This window comes from Mizuhopecten yessoensis, unplaced genomic scaffold (genome assembly GCF_002113885.1).
Source record: "Mizuhopecten yessoensis strain PY_sf001 unplaced genomic scaffold, ASM211388v2 scaffold259, whole genome shotgun sequence".
NCBI lineage: Eukaryota > Metazoa > Mollusca > Bivalvia > Pectinida > Pectinidae > Mizuhopecten > Mizuhopecten yessoensis.
The window spans coordinates 114702-128912 of NW_018403457.1; the positions used below are offsets into that span (position 1 = coordinate 114702).

The 14211-nt window shown below is 35.6% G+C and overlaps 2 protein-coding genes across 2 annotated transcripts in view; one reads left to right on the plus strand and one right to left on the minus strand.

The window, feature by feature from the left end:
- The first annotated feature begins 142 nt into the window (after window positions 1–142).
- LOC110445641 (RCC1 domain-containing protein 1-like) overlaps window positions 143–14211 on the plus strand; it is a 28062-nt gene continuing 13993 nt past the window's right edge. Inside the window, exon 1 of the mRNA XM_021490376.1 lies at window positions 143–776. The gene's annotated coding sequence lies outside the window, so the exon portion shown is untranslated. The remainder of the gene's footprint in view (window positions 777–14211) is intronic.
- LOC110445664 (26S proteasome non-ATPase regulatory subunit 4-like) overlaps window positions 8526–14211 on the minus strand; it is a 15034-nt gene continuing 9348 nt past the window's right edge. The window contains exons 8-11 of the mRNA XM_021490396.1: window positions 13383–13497; window positions 11736–11894; window positions 9445–9533; window positions 8526–9089 (exon numbers count right to left, since the gene is read on the minus strand). Of these exons, the coding sequence (XP_021346071.1) occupies window positions 8910–9089; window positions 9445–9533; window positions 11736–11894; window positions 13383–13497 (543 nt within the window). The 3' untranslated portion in view covers window positions 8526–8909. The remainder of the gene's footprint in view (window positions 9090–9444; window positions 9534–11735; window positions 11895–13382; window positions 13498–14211) is intronic.

Here is a 14211-nt window from a genome sequence, read left to right on the forward strand (position 1 = left end):
GCTGTCCATTAGCGCTTGTGTCGACTTTTATTGCATCCCATTATCTACCTACATGCTGTAATGTTTGATAGATAGAATACGATACGCTTTATTGAAATATACAAATGTCGCGGTATCGCTACATGAACACAACATCTGAACTCTAATCACGTTTGGCAATCATTCAAACCTGTTTACAATTTAAGCTTATTTTTTTCAATATTGCCTATTCATACCGTATATGCATTTCAGCACTCACAATTTACTATTCATAAACCACAGATTTATTTTCTATATTGGATATTTGATATTCATGGTACAAGACCGGTACAGAAATCCCTGTCTAGGTTCTTTGTATTTTCCATGTGTTTCATTACTTATTGTTTCATATATCTTACTGTATGTGTTCACTGGCACTGTATTTGTTACATGATTCCCAATGTTAACAGCAGTGAAGAATTCCTTACATTTGCCATATTTACAATATCTTGAAAAAATGTTCGTTTCGTTTTGGTCCTCTCTCCTCGCTTTCGTAACACATGAACAGGTTATTGAGACAGTAATGTTCCGCATGTGTTACATTACAATCCGTCTTAAACAGAGGCTCTGCATAACAGTGTAGGTAATGACATCCATCAGTATATGTTGTATCGATAAAATCAACAATCTACTTGTCGGAAAGTTACACCAAGTCTGAATCACGGAAATCTAATTCTGGGCCTGCATCAATTATACATTCAATGTGAGACAGTAATACAACGTGTACACACCAAAACATCCTACCTGCGAATAAAAAGGTAAGTTAATTACCTGTAGGTCTTGCCACGTAATAACATAGCAAAAGGGCATTTACGATACCTACCTGTGAATTAACAGGTGAACTAATTACCCAGAGGTGGCACCTGTTGATGCTATGGCCAAGGGGCATTTATAACCGATCCTCCAACTAACACAGGTAGTATGGTGTACCGGCGCGTTTCTTTGTGTTCCCAATGTTGTTAAAAGGCTTATAGTCAACTTCAACAGAGTTTAACCGTATTTTATATGCGGTTTTTACCTTAGGCTAGCATGTTACAACTGAGTGACGAGGGGGGAAGCTGTTAACTTATTTAAAAATATGTTGTAAATACGTATTTTAATCGTTGTTGTATGTAGTAGGCAAATAGTGTCTCCGAACGGTAGACTTTTCATATATATCATCACACGTTAGGGAGGACAACAATAGATTGCATTTGCTTATTTCACACAAATAGACTTGGATGTTATTGATTCCAAGTGAAATGGGAAAAACATGAAGTGGGGAAGCGGCGTTTTCATTTTCGTATCCCGATGTCAACAACCATCTATTTTACAAAAGCGATAACTCTTAAAAAAAACTATCTCTCATTATGTCACAGACAAATTCCATATACTGTCTGGTTTATGTAAATTAATGGCATTTGTTAGACATTTCACAAATGTCTATTATTGCGGATGAATACTATTATTTTGCATAGTAAAGTGTCAGTGCTGCGTGTCTATCGCTGTTTTACAACTCTACTTGACCTGTGCTACTTGAGTATGCAATACAAGATACAAGAAACTTAATTTAACGTCGCATAAAGGTAAACAATGAATATTAGCTCTTGAGAGATATTATTGCGACAAACATATGTAAAATAACAATAACATATTATATTACAAGCAAAGGGAGATAATCACATATTTTTTTATAAAAAAACCAGTAATAATCATCACAAAAAAAGAAAGTATCCATATCCCAGATTTCTAAGTGATTGGGAGTCCCCTACCTACAAAGGCCCTCGGGATATGACCCTTTTGGAACAATAAATATATAAAAAATATTGTTAATCTATGAAAAGCATTAAATGTGATCACAGATAAGTAGTATTCAGAATAAGGAAATAAAAACATAGTTAATAGTGAATGAATACTTGTATATCACACAAGGATTACTTAGGACTTAGGATTAAAACACTATGAAGTGGAATATACATACAATGATAATATAGCAAAGAATAAAATTGACAGAATATACACTATTATAGTGTGAATTAAAAATGATACCGAAATAAATTAACAAAATTTATCAAGTTTTGTAAAAAAATATATTTTAGAATATATGGAATTAAAATACAAATAAGATGCTGCAAAAATATAGAGTAGAATTAAAACATGTAAGAAGTAATTTGGGAGACTGTTCCACAACCGGGTGGCTTCAAAAGCAAACGATTTATGTCCATACACACAGTGTTGACCCTGGGCACCTCTGCAGTATCGACGGAGTATGATACAACCCGAGTAACGAGAGCTGTCATGCATTACTGTTTTACTGCATACTTCCCTTCCCAAACACACAGAATAAATGTGTTTAAGAAGTTCACCTCAATAGCCTTCCCGCTACATTTTATATACATATTTTGTTACAGTCTACTGCACATCGAGTCCCTTTTAAATGGAAAGGATTAACTGTGCCGTGCATATATGATTTATTAAACACACTTATGGCAAGCCAACTTAACATTTATTCAAGGAGCAATGTCGATCCTGTATTTCATCGAATTATATCCGATATCTTATACAATTATATAAGATATCTCATATACAATAAAGATATCTTATATAGCATATGATATATCTTATATACGATATAGGATATCTTATATGCGATATAAGATATCTTATATACTATATGAGATATCTCATATAGAAATTAAATGAGATATCTTATATAAGTTTATAAGATAACATATATAATATATAAGATATCTCATATTATATAAGATATCTTATATAATTGAAATCTCGTTGCTATATAAGATATCTGATATAGATTGAGATTTCGTGGCATTAAAAACCAGAAACTAATTTCTCCCTCGAGAATCATTCGGAGCACATTCAGGATTGCAGTGGGCGCAATGGCGGAGAGGGATGGTACGGATACGGAGAGGGATACGCTATTCGATGGTTGTTTCAACAAGCCTACTGTCCCTACGTAGATCCTCGAGATATTCCGGACGGGGAGACTTCATTTTCGACATTTTGTTAAAATCTCGTTCTTATATAAGATATCTTATTTAGTAACGAGACTTTAATAATAAATCTTATATAGCTATATGAGATAACTTATATATTATATAAGATATCTTATATAGAAAATTAATGGAGATATCTTATATACGATATACGCTATCTTATATATCATATAAGATATCTTATATAGCATCTCATTTAATTTCTATATAAGATATCTCATATAGTATATAAGATATATTATATATTATATAAGATATCTCATATACTATATAAGATATCTTATATACGATATAAGATATATTATATAGTATATAAGATATCTCATATGCTATATAAGATATCTTATATATTTTTTTGAAATACAGGATCGACATTGCTCCTTGAATAAATGTTAAGTTGGCTTGCCATACACACTGCTCTATTGTGAGGTGTAAGTTACGCAATAAGCATTTTGTTGTTGCATAATATATATGAAATGCCTGTATGTATCAGTTCCAGGTTTCGATGTGATATGTATGATAAGATCTTGGAGAAGGTTGTGTCCCGGCGTTAAGAGGTTCATCTCCATGCAAACAGTCTCCATGACAACATGCAATCGCCTACCGCAAGGGACACTCTACTGAGACGGCCCTCCTTCGTGTACATAATGACATAGCTTCTACATTGGATAACAAGTGCAGAGCGGTGCTTGTCATGCTGGACGTGTCAGCTGCATTTGACGTCATCGACCATGGCATATTTTATAAACGTCTGGAATACTCGTATAGGGTGACTGTTACCGCACTATGCTGGATACAGTCTTATCTGAGTGAACGACGACATTGAGTTGCCATCGGATCTACCACCTCACATGACAAAAGTACTAGATTTCGGGGTTCCTCATTGGTCGGTGTTAGGACCACGAAAATATTGCCTGTACTCCAAACCTATTGGAGAGATTTGTCGTCGCCATAGTCCTCGCTATCATTGCTATGCTGATGACACACAAATGTACATGGTCATCAAACCACAGGACAGTTGGGAAACAGTTTCAGAAAATCTGGAAGCTTGTCTGACAGATATCAGTACCTGGATGAACGCCAACATGCTTAAGCTTAATCAGGAAAAGACTGAACTAATCGTCTTTTCCCCAAAGCTCAAGGTTGGTGCCAGAACTATTGAGACTGTCCCAGCTGTTAAAAACATAGGGGTATACTTTGATTGAACGCTATTGCCAAATCCTGTTACTACCAGATCAGGAACATCGTCTGTATTCGGCAGTTTATAACTGAAGATGCATGCAATGTTTTGGTGCATTCCCTTGTTACCTATTGGTTTGATTATGATAACGCCCTGCTCTGTGCTATATTCATTGCACTGGTTACCTGTACGATACAGGTCGCAGTACAAAATGTTGGTGTACGCATACAAGGCACTGAATAGAACAGCTCATCAGTACCTACATGAGCTTGTTACCCTGTAACAGCCGTCACGTCCACTGCGGTCGGAGTCAGAATTAGTGTTGTGTGTCCCAAAATCACGTACTGTCACCTATGGAAACCGGTGCTTTGGGAGGGTTTAGGTCACGTTGTGGAATAGCTTACCATCTGCTATTAGAAAGTCAAATACCCTGAGCAAATTCAAGAGGGACATCAAAACTCACCTATTCCGTCTTTGCGTATTGCAGAGTTATCTTCTCTTGGAAGCAGGTATTGATTGTTACGTCACTGGTTTGTGAGAATAACGTCATCAATTTTTGAGAAAACGACGTAATTTTCTCGCACAAACCAATGACGTAACAATCAATCCCTGCTCCAAAGAGAAGATAACTCTGAAATACGCAAAGACGGAATTCACGTCTGCATTTTAGGGTCTCTGCAAAGACGTCATGTAAATACCAACCTTTATTTGTTCAATTATGTGCACATTGCTTACGTTAATGTATAAAAGTGATTGTAAGCCTTTGTTTTTGTTTCACAATTATAACTATTACTATCATCAATATGTTGTAAAGCGCTGTAGAGTAATTCTACAGATTAAATAGGGCGCTATATAAATGTTGTATATTATTATTATTATTATTATTGGTGTGTGCCCGATTATGTCAGTCACTAGTGATAGGAGTCTATACTTACGAAGTGGACCTGTCCAAACTGTACGCGCTCACCACTGCCAAACAAGGCTGCCCACTCCTGAACAAACTATGGAATACATCTAAACAGGTCTAAAAGGATAGGTGGCGGTATTTGATTGACCACTACAAGACATTTGGAGTTTTAAAATGGTCAAAATGGATCATTTAATTGTCACTTAATTTCTTGCGCTAGGTCCATTTTACCAACTTCGTCGCGAGATATATAGGCTGATTAAACACGACATTGAACATCTTTTTACGAATTCAAACTTAATTCGATTTGAAATGTGATAGAGTTTTGCAAATGACTTTCTTTGTACGTTGTGTTGTCGTGTCATCCCGCAGTCAGGAGGAAGTGCCTGGTAGCAAGCTTAAACATTTTTGTCTTTAATCAGAATCAAGCCAATAACATATTTTTCATTATTGGCGGTATCGTTTAAAATTTGATGAACCTGTCTAATGAAATTTCCTATTTTACAAATTTGACGGGTTATATGGTACATTTAGATGGAATACGTTGGTAGTGTTTTAAATACCGAACATATTTTTAAATGAACCCTACAAAAAATAGGAAATCAAAAATATTAATGCAAATGAGTAAATCACATGCTCAACACACGAGGAATGTTAACCTATTTCAGGAAGAGTGTGCACGGACAGTGGCAGCATGGTGGGACAAAAGAATAAATGCCGGCTAAAGATACGAACTCGAGAAGATGTCACTCGAGCAACCATAGTTATTGTAATAGTATGTTGAAACTAACCCACTTAGTATCACATACCACACTCCTATTCTTGAATTTTAACCATACAGATGCAAGTTAAACAAATGTAAAATCATCAGTATGTTACAGTATTTAAACAGAAAATAAATTAAAAAATAAAATAAAATAAATAAAATGTGGTTTGTGAAGGGAAACAGCCAAATGCCTTCTATTTCATATTTATAAGCGTGGTATATACCATCACTGAATTATAAATTCCTTTCCCGATTTTCATCACATAAACCCTTCTGAGCCTGTGGTAAAATATCTCTCCTAACCAGATCATTATTCATCTTTACAATTGATTTTTTACCTTGACCTAACCTATCTTTTTCTTCACGGCGGTGTTTCCGTAGGTAGATGTCTTCAGTTTTTGGCACAGCGTTAAACGTTTTCCGAACATTGTTTTTACGTTTGTTAAAAATGGATTACATACGAGAGATACAAAAATCATTTATCAATACAAAAGAGCATCCTCCTAGACATGGGACACTGAAAATTATTTCAATAACATGACATGAATATTACCCTAATCAGTTGGAAATTATTTCAAAAACATGACATGAATATTACCCTAATCAGTTGGAAATTGGTAACCAGCGAAAAGCTTTTACCCAATCTAATGGAAATTAGACTTGTAATTCCGATCCTCTGCATACACTCGTAGAGAAGCTGAATTACAAGTGTAATTTGAAGCAGATTGAGCTTTTACCCAAAATCCTGCTTATTCGCGTAGAAGGCATTCAAAGTATTTCATAACTGTTAAATTCTAGTCTACAATTTTAACTTCTCAAATTTTTCATAATGCTACAAGACACCGTTTCTTTCTTCCAATTATCACAGTTTATCATTACTCAACGTTTGGTGATTTTCCAAGAGAGGCTTTATGGATATTGGACGTTCAAGGTAGAATCACTTGGAATTCTTTATACTCTTATAGCATAGAAGGTCTTTGATATTTATGCTGTAAAGACTGATGTAAAGCTAGGAAAATTCATCATTATCGCAATTGGAACAACTATCCCAGCGAAAAATTGAGAATGAAGCATCTGGTCTGGCATGGGCCGGTATTCATGAAACACGGGCCCAGGTGATATTTATATGCATTTTCATTCAACAACTCTAGAAGACACCTTATTATAAGCTTAAATGGATGGGGCTGCAATATGGACTTATTTCTTTTTGTGCAGATTTTTTGGTTTGGTCTAGACATAATCCGAACCCTCCACCCAACGGATGAAGAGACATATCTTGGCAATAATTATATGTATATGCTTCTCCTGAAGATTTTCAAACTGAATTAAATCATTAGTCCTTTCATTCACAGTTACATTTCAAATCACATTTAGGGGCCTCCAAATACGATTCAAGGGAATGGGCCAGACCCCTATGCCAATCCCATGTAGCATGTCTGTATCAGGTTTTTCATGCCCAGCAATTTTATGTATGGTTATGCAGTTGGGATCTCAACAGTTTCCAAGCTGTGACTCAGAAACTAGGTCCCTAGGGGTTTGGCCAGACCCCAGGGTCTATTCTAATATCATGACTGTGTTTGTCTCTTTATGCCAAGCAATTTTATATATAGTTTTGGGGTGGGGATCACAATCGTTTCAAATTTATTACCCAGGGGTTATGTCTCCAAGGGTAAGGCCAGACTCCAGTACCATCCTGGAAGTATATGTGTATTCCTCTCTGTACCTGTACTCAGCAATTGCATATATGGTTATAGGGTGGGGATCTCAACCATTTCCAAGTAATAAACTATTTTTGGCCCTATCCCTTAGCCAGGGGGATCAGCCCCACCATTTGTACAATTTAGAATCCCTGCCTCCCATGAATGCTCCCAACCAAATATGATTGATATCCAGTGCATAGTTCTACAGAAGTCGTTTATAGGAATAAAGCCAAATTGCCCCCTTTTGGCCCCACTCCTCAGCACCCTAGGGGGTCAGTCCCACCATTTCAACAATTTTAATCCCCCCTACGTAGGGATGCTTCTAGTCAAATATGGTTGATATTCATCTCTTAGTTCCAGAGAATAAGTTGTTTAAAGCAATATAGCCAAATTGCCCTCTTTTGGCCCAACCATTTCTACAATTTTTAATCCCCTCCACCGAGGGATGCTTCCAGTCAAATTTAGTTAAATTCCAATCAGTGGTTAAGAAGAAGAAGTCGTTAGAAGAAATGTGACGTACTATGGACAACGGACGTCACGATATGGCATAAGGTCACCTTGATCCTTTGGACCCGGTGAGGTAAATATTGATGACACAATTGAATTTCCTTAATTAGGCATTAGTTAGATTTTTATTTTGATCATATCAAACAAGTTCATATGACTAATAGAGTTCTCTAACTGGACATTAGAGTGTTATTCCCCATTTTGTTTTTTGAAATGAAAGATGAATACCTTTCAAAGGGAAATAACCCTAAGCCAAAAAGAGATTATTGCTTTATCATCTGATTTAATACAAGGGAGAGTAAAAATCGGCCCTTAAACAAAACGCCCTTTTATGATCATAACTGCTGCAACGGTATTCTTTACTTTAAGATCATACCAGAGTTGGAAGATAACCAGGTTCACTCTTAAAGCTGTACATCATTATAGTTACTAATAAGAAAACAATACATCATTTAACATTTATAATCCTTTATTATACACCTATACACATCCACACTTGATATCACTCATGAAACCCAGTCAGCTTGAAGCCCACCTTTCTATGTAATCTGTTACCACTAGCACAAATCAGTTCTCAGATGACACAACTTTCAGTGTACCAATAAACGTTTTAACTAAACTTCAAAAGACAAAAGAAACACAAATTGTGATTTCTAAATTAAATATTGAAAAGTTAATTTACAGAAAAAAATGTGTCTGACACATATTTCAACTTCTAATACAACAAACCACAAGCTACTCCAATTTCATAATAGTTGAAGTATTATAGGTAGCACTTCAGCAAACATTAGTCCTTTCATTCACAGTTACATTTCAAATCACATTTAGGGCCCTTCTATTTACTGTCTTTATCTTTATCCTTTTTTCCATCCTCTTTTTTACCGGAATCTTTTTGCATTATAGAGCTCATAGCGTTCTGTATAGTTTCACTGTGGGGATCTACACCAGGTAAATTCTCCAAGACATTTTGTAAAAACTCTGGATCATTCATGACTTCTGAGTAATCCTCATCGGTCTAAAAAAGAAACAAACATTTGATAAGGAAACATCAACCAACGATAGGAACCATGATTGTTCGACAGGCAAGGGGGCCTAACTCCTATAGATGTAGTGAACAAATTAATTTCCAATTTGATAACTCAAGGTAAATTATGTATAAATCTAACATCACGTTAACATAATAGCTTTGAGTGATTAATAAAAAGTAAACCATGTTGTCATTGTATTCATCATCATACATTCCAAGTTGACTGTCAATTCATAACTGTCACCAAATTTTACTAATCAATAATGTATAAACAGGGAGTAAATTTCATTTCATTGGATTACGTTTAGATTTTTGATACAAGTTGTGCCTCCTGTTCACTTACAGATTTTTTCTCCTCTTGTTCTGCCGCTCCAGCTTTCGCCTCATCATCTACATCCATTGGTGCGGGAGTGTTCGCAGTTGTGTTGGCAGCTAGTGAAACAGTGATAAATTATAGATCAGTGTGTGAAAGTAATGGTAGACTGATGGACATTGTCTATGGGAAAATCAGACAGTCAAAAATGCCAGTATGATAGAACTAATGTCTATGCAATTTTGTCAACCTGACTTAACAGAAATTTTCTAAATCCTATGAACTAAAGTATTAACAGTCATATTTAATTCAATGGGTTAAATTGAACCTTGGCATATTCAAGTGTTCAAAATGGATCAGGTACGGAGAGGGAAATTTGTTAAAAATTTGTTAAAAACAAATCCATTGATGTCTAACAATATGGCGAACTTACTAAGTATTAGGGAGTTAGACCCAACAAAAAAGCAAAAGAAAGGCACCAGTGTGGTATTTGTTGAAATTGAAGCAACACAAATGTGAATAATATGATGATGAGATATTAAAGGGAATAAAGGTCTCTGCCTCACTGGAAGGTAGGATGGGAATGGCTACTCAATAATGATGATAAAATATAGTGTAGCATGGGGTACAGACATTTCGGTGCGGAGATGTTTCAGTGCTTGGAGAAGATGTTAAGTACTTCCTAAATATCGTTTCGGTATTATATTTCTGGCACTTGCACTAACTTTTCAACTTTGTACTTTGTTTGGTTTTCGTGTCCTGTGTATTGCTGATTATATATTTTAGGATTTTTTGTCTGGACAAAAAAGTACCGAAACATCCTATTCTTAGACACCGAAACTACTGGTAGGGATGTAACGATTCACTGATGCATAGATGTATTGGATCGCAAGGGCCACGATACGATGAACCGATGCAGCAAAACTGTATCGTGATACCTGCGATACTTTTCATTTTATACACTCAATAAGCCCAAATGGCGGACGGAGAATGTGACCAGAAATATGTCAAGGCGTCTGCACATTTCAAGTTGCCTATCTCGCAATGGTGTACTTTCATTTAGTTACATATCTACTAAATCCAAAGAAAATGTACGGACAAAATGTTCTTTTATTGCAATGAACGTCAGAGAAAAATAGAATATGTGAGAAACACCACAAACGTGCAGACACACATGACTCGTCAATACTTCGATCTTTAGGTTCCAGTTTGAAGTAAAACTCACGTTACATGTCGGTAACATTAAAAAGGAATACCAAACCAAATCAGTCATGCTTCTATATTGGGGAATAAAGCTGAAGTATGATAGTTTTTCGTTCAATACCAATCACAACCGCTATTGCCAATGCTCTTCGTCCGTTTTCAGTTGTTGAAAATGATGGTTAAGGTATTAATTAACACTCGAGATCCTTAATATTCACTTATTTTTACATTGTACCTAGTATACTTACCTGATAAAAGTTTAAAGACACATTTCAAATAAATGCTTAATGTCTTCCAGATATCGTGATACGTATCGTATTGCAGCCCAAGTATCTTGATATGTATTTTATCACGGCATCACTCACGATACAAACCCCTAATTACTGGGTACCAAATACAAGATAGCCATTCCTGTCCTACGTTCCCTTGAGAGAGTCAGTTTGAAGATGATATTTTAGAAACATCTAAAATTGTGGTCTATGAAAAGTTGGTGAGGTCCAAACTCCTATTGTCTATGGCACTTCATGAATTACATTCACACACTGATAGATGTTTAAGTTTTAAGTTTTTACTATTACAAAACTTAGAATTCTAAACAAGTGTAGAGCTGTCACGATACACTTTACCCACGATTCGATACTTTTCTCGATATTTGTACCACGATTTGATTATATTGATTCGATACACCTTTATTTTAAAATATAAACAAAATGATATATAAGCCGTCGATACAAGGAAACCCGCAGTGTTTCCACACTTTTGATTTGAAGCTTGCCGGAGCATCACAAATTTTCATTTCCTTACGGCGGTCCTCCATTTTGTTATGAATGCTTTGTGAAAATTGTATCCTCGCAGCCGATTGGTTGAGGGTTTAGAGATCAGCCAATGAAATTGAACGTCTCGCAGACGTTTCAGCTGAAGCAGATTACACTAATTTTCAGATTGTGACGCATCGAAAATCCGGAAAAATATATTGTGAATCAAATCGAACATAAATAATTGCGGTACAAGTGCATCGAGGTGAATCGTGACACCTCTATACAAGTCCACAGTTGATCACAGCTGGTTAGAACTAAACCCAAACGATTGGAATCAGTTAGATAATAACTGTAACATACCCGAGTTTGCTAGGGACATCTGCATGGCATAGGCTATCTGCTCTTCTTCTGACATGGAGCCAAAATCTGGAACACTGGGAGTGGTAGTCTGCTCCTCCATGGCATCTGGCTGCATGCTCATGGCTAGGGCCTGCTCCAGCATCGCCTCGTCTGTGGTCCCTGCAGTGAAAATAGCATATTACAAGACAATTTGTTCAACTGTGTATCTCGTATTACTGTCAAGTAGGACACCCAATGAGGATAACTCAATACAACATATAACACTTTTCTGAATTCAGGTTCAATACCTTGGCCGATATTCTAAAATGTGACATCATTTCATTGTGATATGTGAAATTAGTATTTGTTTCTTTTGATCAGCAGGACAATGTCTACTGCTAGAAGTGTAGACAACCAACAATTTCCTACATTTTTTCCACTTTTTCCAACATGTTCTTGATTAATTTCTTCATTATCTATTTATTAATTTATTTTATTTAATAATTTATCTTATTTCATAATTCATTTAATCTATATTTGGAATCACAATGTCAGTGTCAGCTTTTACCAAAAACTGCAGTAAGTAAAATGTGACAGATAAATTTCCATATCACCAATACCTACACAAAAGCTCTATTATCAACCTGTAGATTAAGTTTAAAACATCTGCTGAAGTCAAAGTTTTTTGTTTTTACTCACTCCAATTCAATTCTGCTATTCTTGAAAGCATGTATGTCTAGTACATGAATTATTACATTTTTGCCAGTGAAATATCGGATTCTATCAACTTGATAAAATTGGTATCTTTCACACTGTGACAAATATCAAAAGTGATATTTTCACAGTGTGAAAATGTCACTTTTTAGTATTGACCAATCATGACGGTATCTTCTATTCGCTGCATTCAAAGGCAACGATATTTTGTCACAGATTCACATGAAGCGACGGGAAAATAAGTGGTTCTTATGGTAAATGTTTGGTACACAGACTTAAGTATTTACATAAATATACCAGTAATGACATTTTTATAAGCAATCGTACCAGAAAATAGCAGAAAGTGTCGAAATTGCATTAATGCCACTCAAAATGGCGCGCAGCCTTGTTGTCAAGCGTGACGTCATTAGAATATGGCGCTAATTATAACGCTTCTGATTCCCGCCCTTTTTTAATGCATTAGATTTTTCATGTTTTATGCTTTAAAAATGTCATAAATAGAAAATTCAATGGTGTCTTCAGTAATAACAAATATATTTCACTCGTGTCGCTAATATTTTGATATTTTTCACTCATGCTGTGCACTTGTGAAAAATATCAAAATATTAGCCACACTCGTGAAATTCATTTGTTATTACTGTAGACACCATTAAATATCCTCTATATCTTCTCTGACACAGTTTGTTTGTTTAAAGTGTACTGTTTGCAAGTTAATGGACCAAGACATGAAATACACTCTAGAATCCAGCTGACAGTCCCTGTTTGTGAGTTAATGAGCAGCCCAATCGACAGAAAAATATATATAGAGCTTCCACATGCTGCATAGCAGAAAATACTGTACAGACCCTCCATAGGCCCAGTTTAGTGTTGGCTATTTAACAGACAGACCAAATGAGAGGAAACACTGTATTGAGCCTCCGACAACCATCAACAGAAAAACATGTGTGATAGTACCTCCTCCTCCACTGGTTTCCATGTTTTGTACTTGTCCCTCCTCTGGTGCTGGTGCTGTTTTCTTAGCCTCGTCTTCCTGTCTTGCTCTCTGCTCTTCCATAGACACTCTCAGTGCCTGGGGAAATCAATCATCCATAGCAACATTAGTTCAAGCATATGATATTTTATGAACAATATTCAGCACTGGTATTATTTCCAAAGAATTACACCTTTTTCAGATTTATAGAGCCTGTGACCCCCCTTTTTGTGCCATCCATACTTACATTATTTTTTCCACTGACCTCACTACATATTACAGTGATACTTTAAATCCTACACCATATTTTATTGATTGAAATACACCCCTTTGCTGTCATTTATTATGATAAAAAAAATCTGGCATAGTGTAATCTGTCAAGATGAAAATTTAAACTTAAAAGCAAATACACAAAAAAAGTTTAAGTCATCCCAGACAAATGTTTAAAAACCTGACAGATAAAACAAAATACTTGGGCAGAATGTGATCTCACTTCATATAAAAACTTCATGGTAACTGAATGAGAAGATCACCATAATATTAATGGAACAATGCAATATTTATAAGCTGGTAAACTTGGCAATGTATTTTCAATGAATGTATATTTGAAAAAACAAGGTTACCGCGAGCGGTATATAATACGCCCGTCACACATTGAATGAGCAGTTGTTTGTATGATTGAAATATATGAAGTATTTGTGAGTAATTGATATTAAAAGAGAAATCATTCAACATAACTGGTAGATCAATGAGTGCAATACAACATCATGGAACGCATGCATCGCATTAATGAAACCAAGGGTAATAACTCCA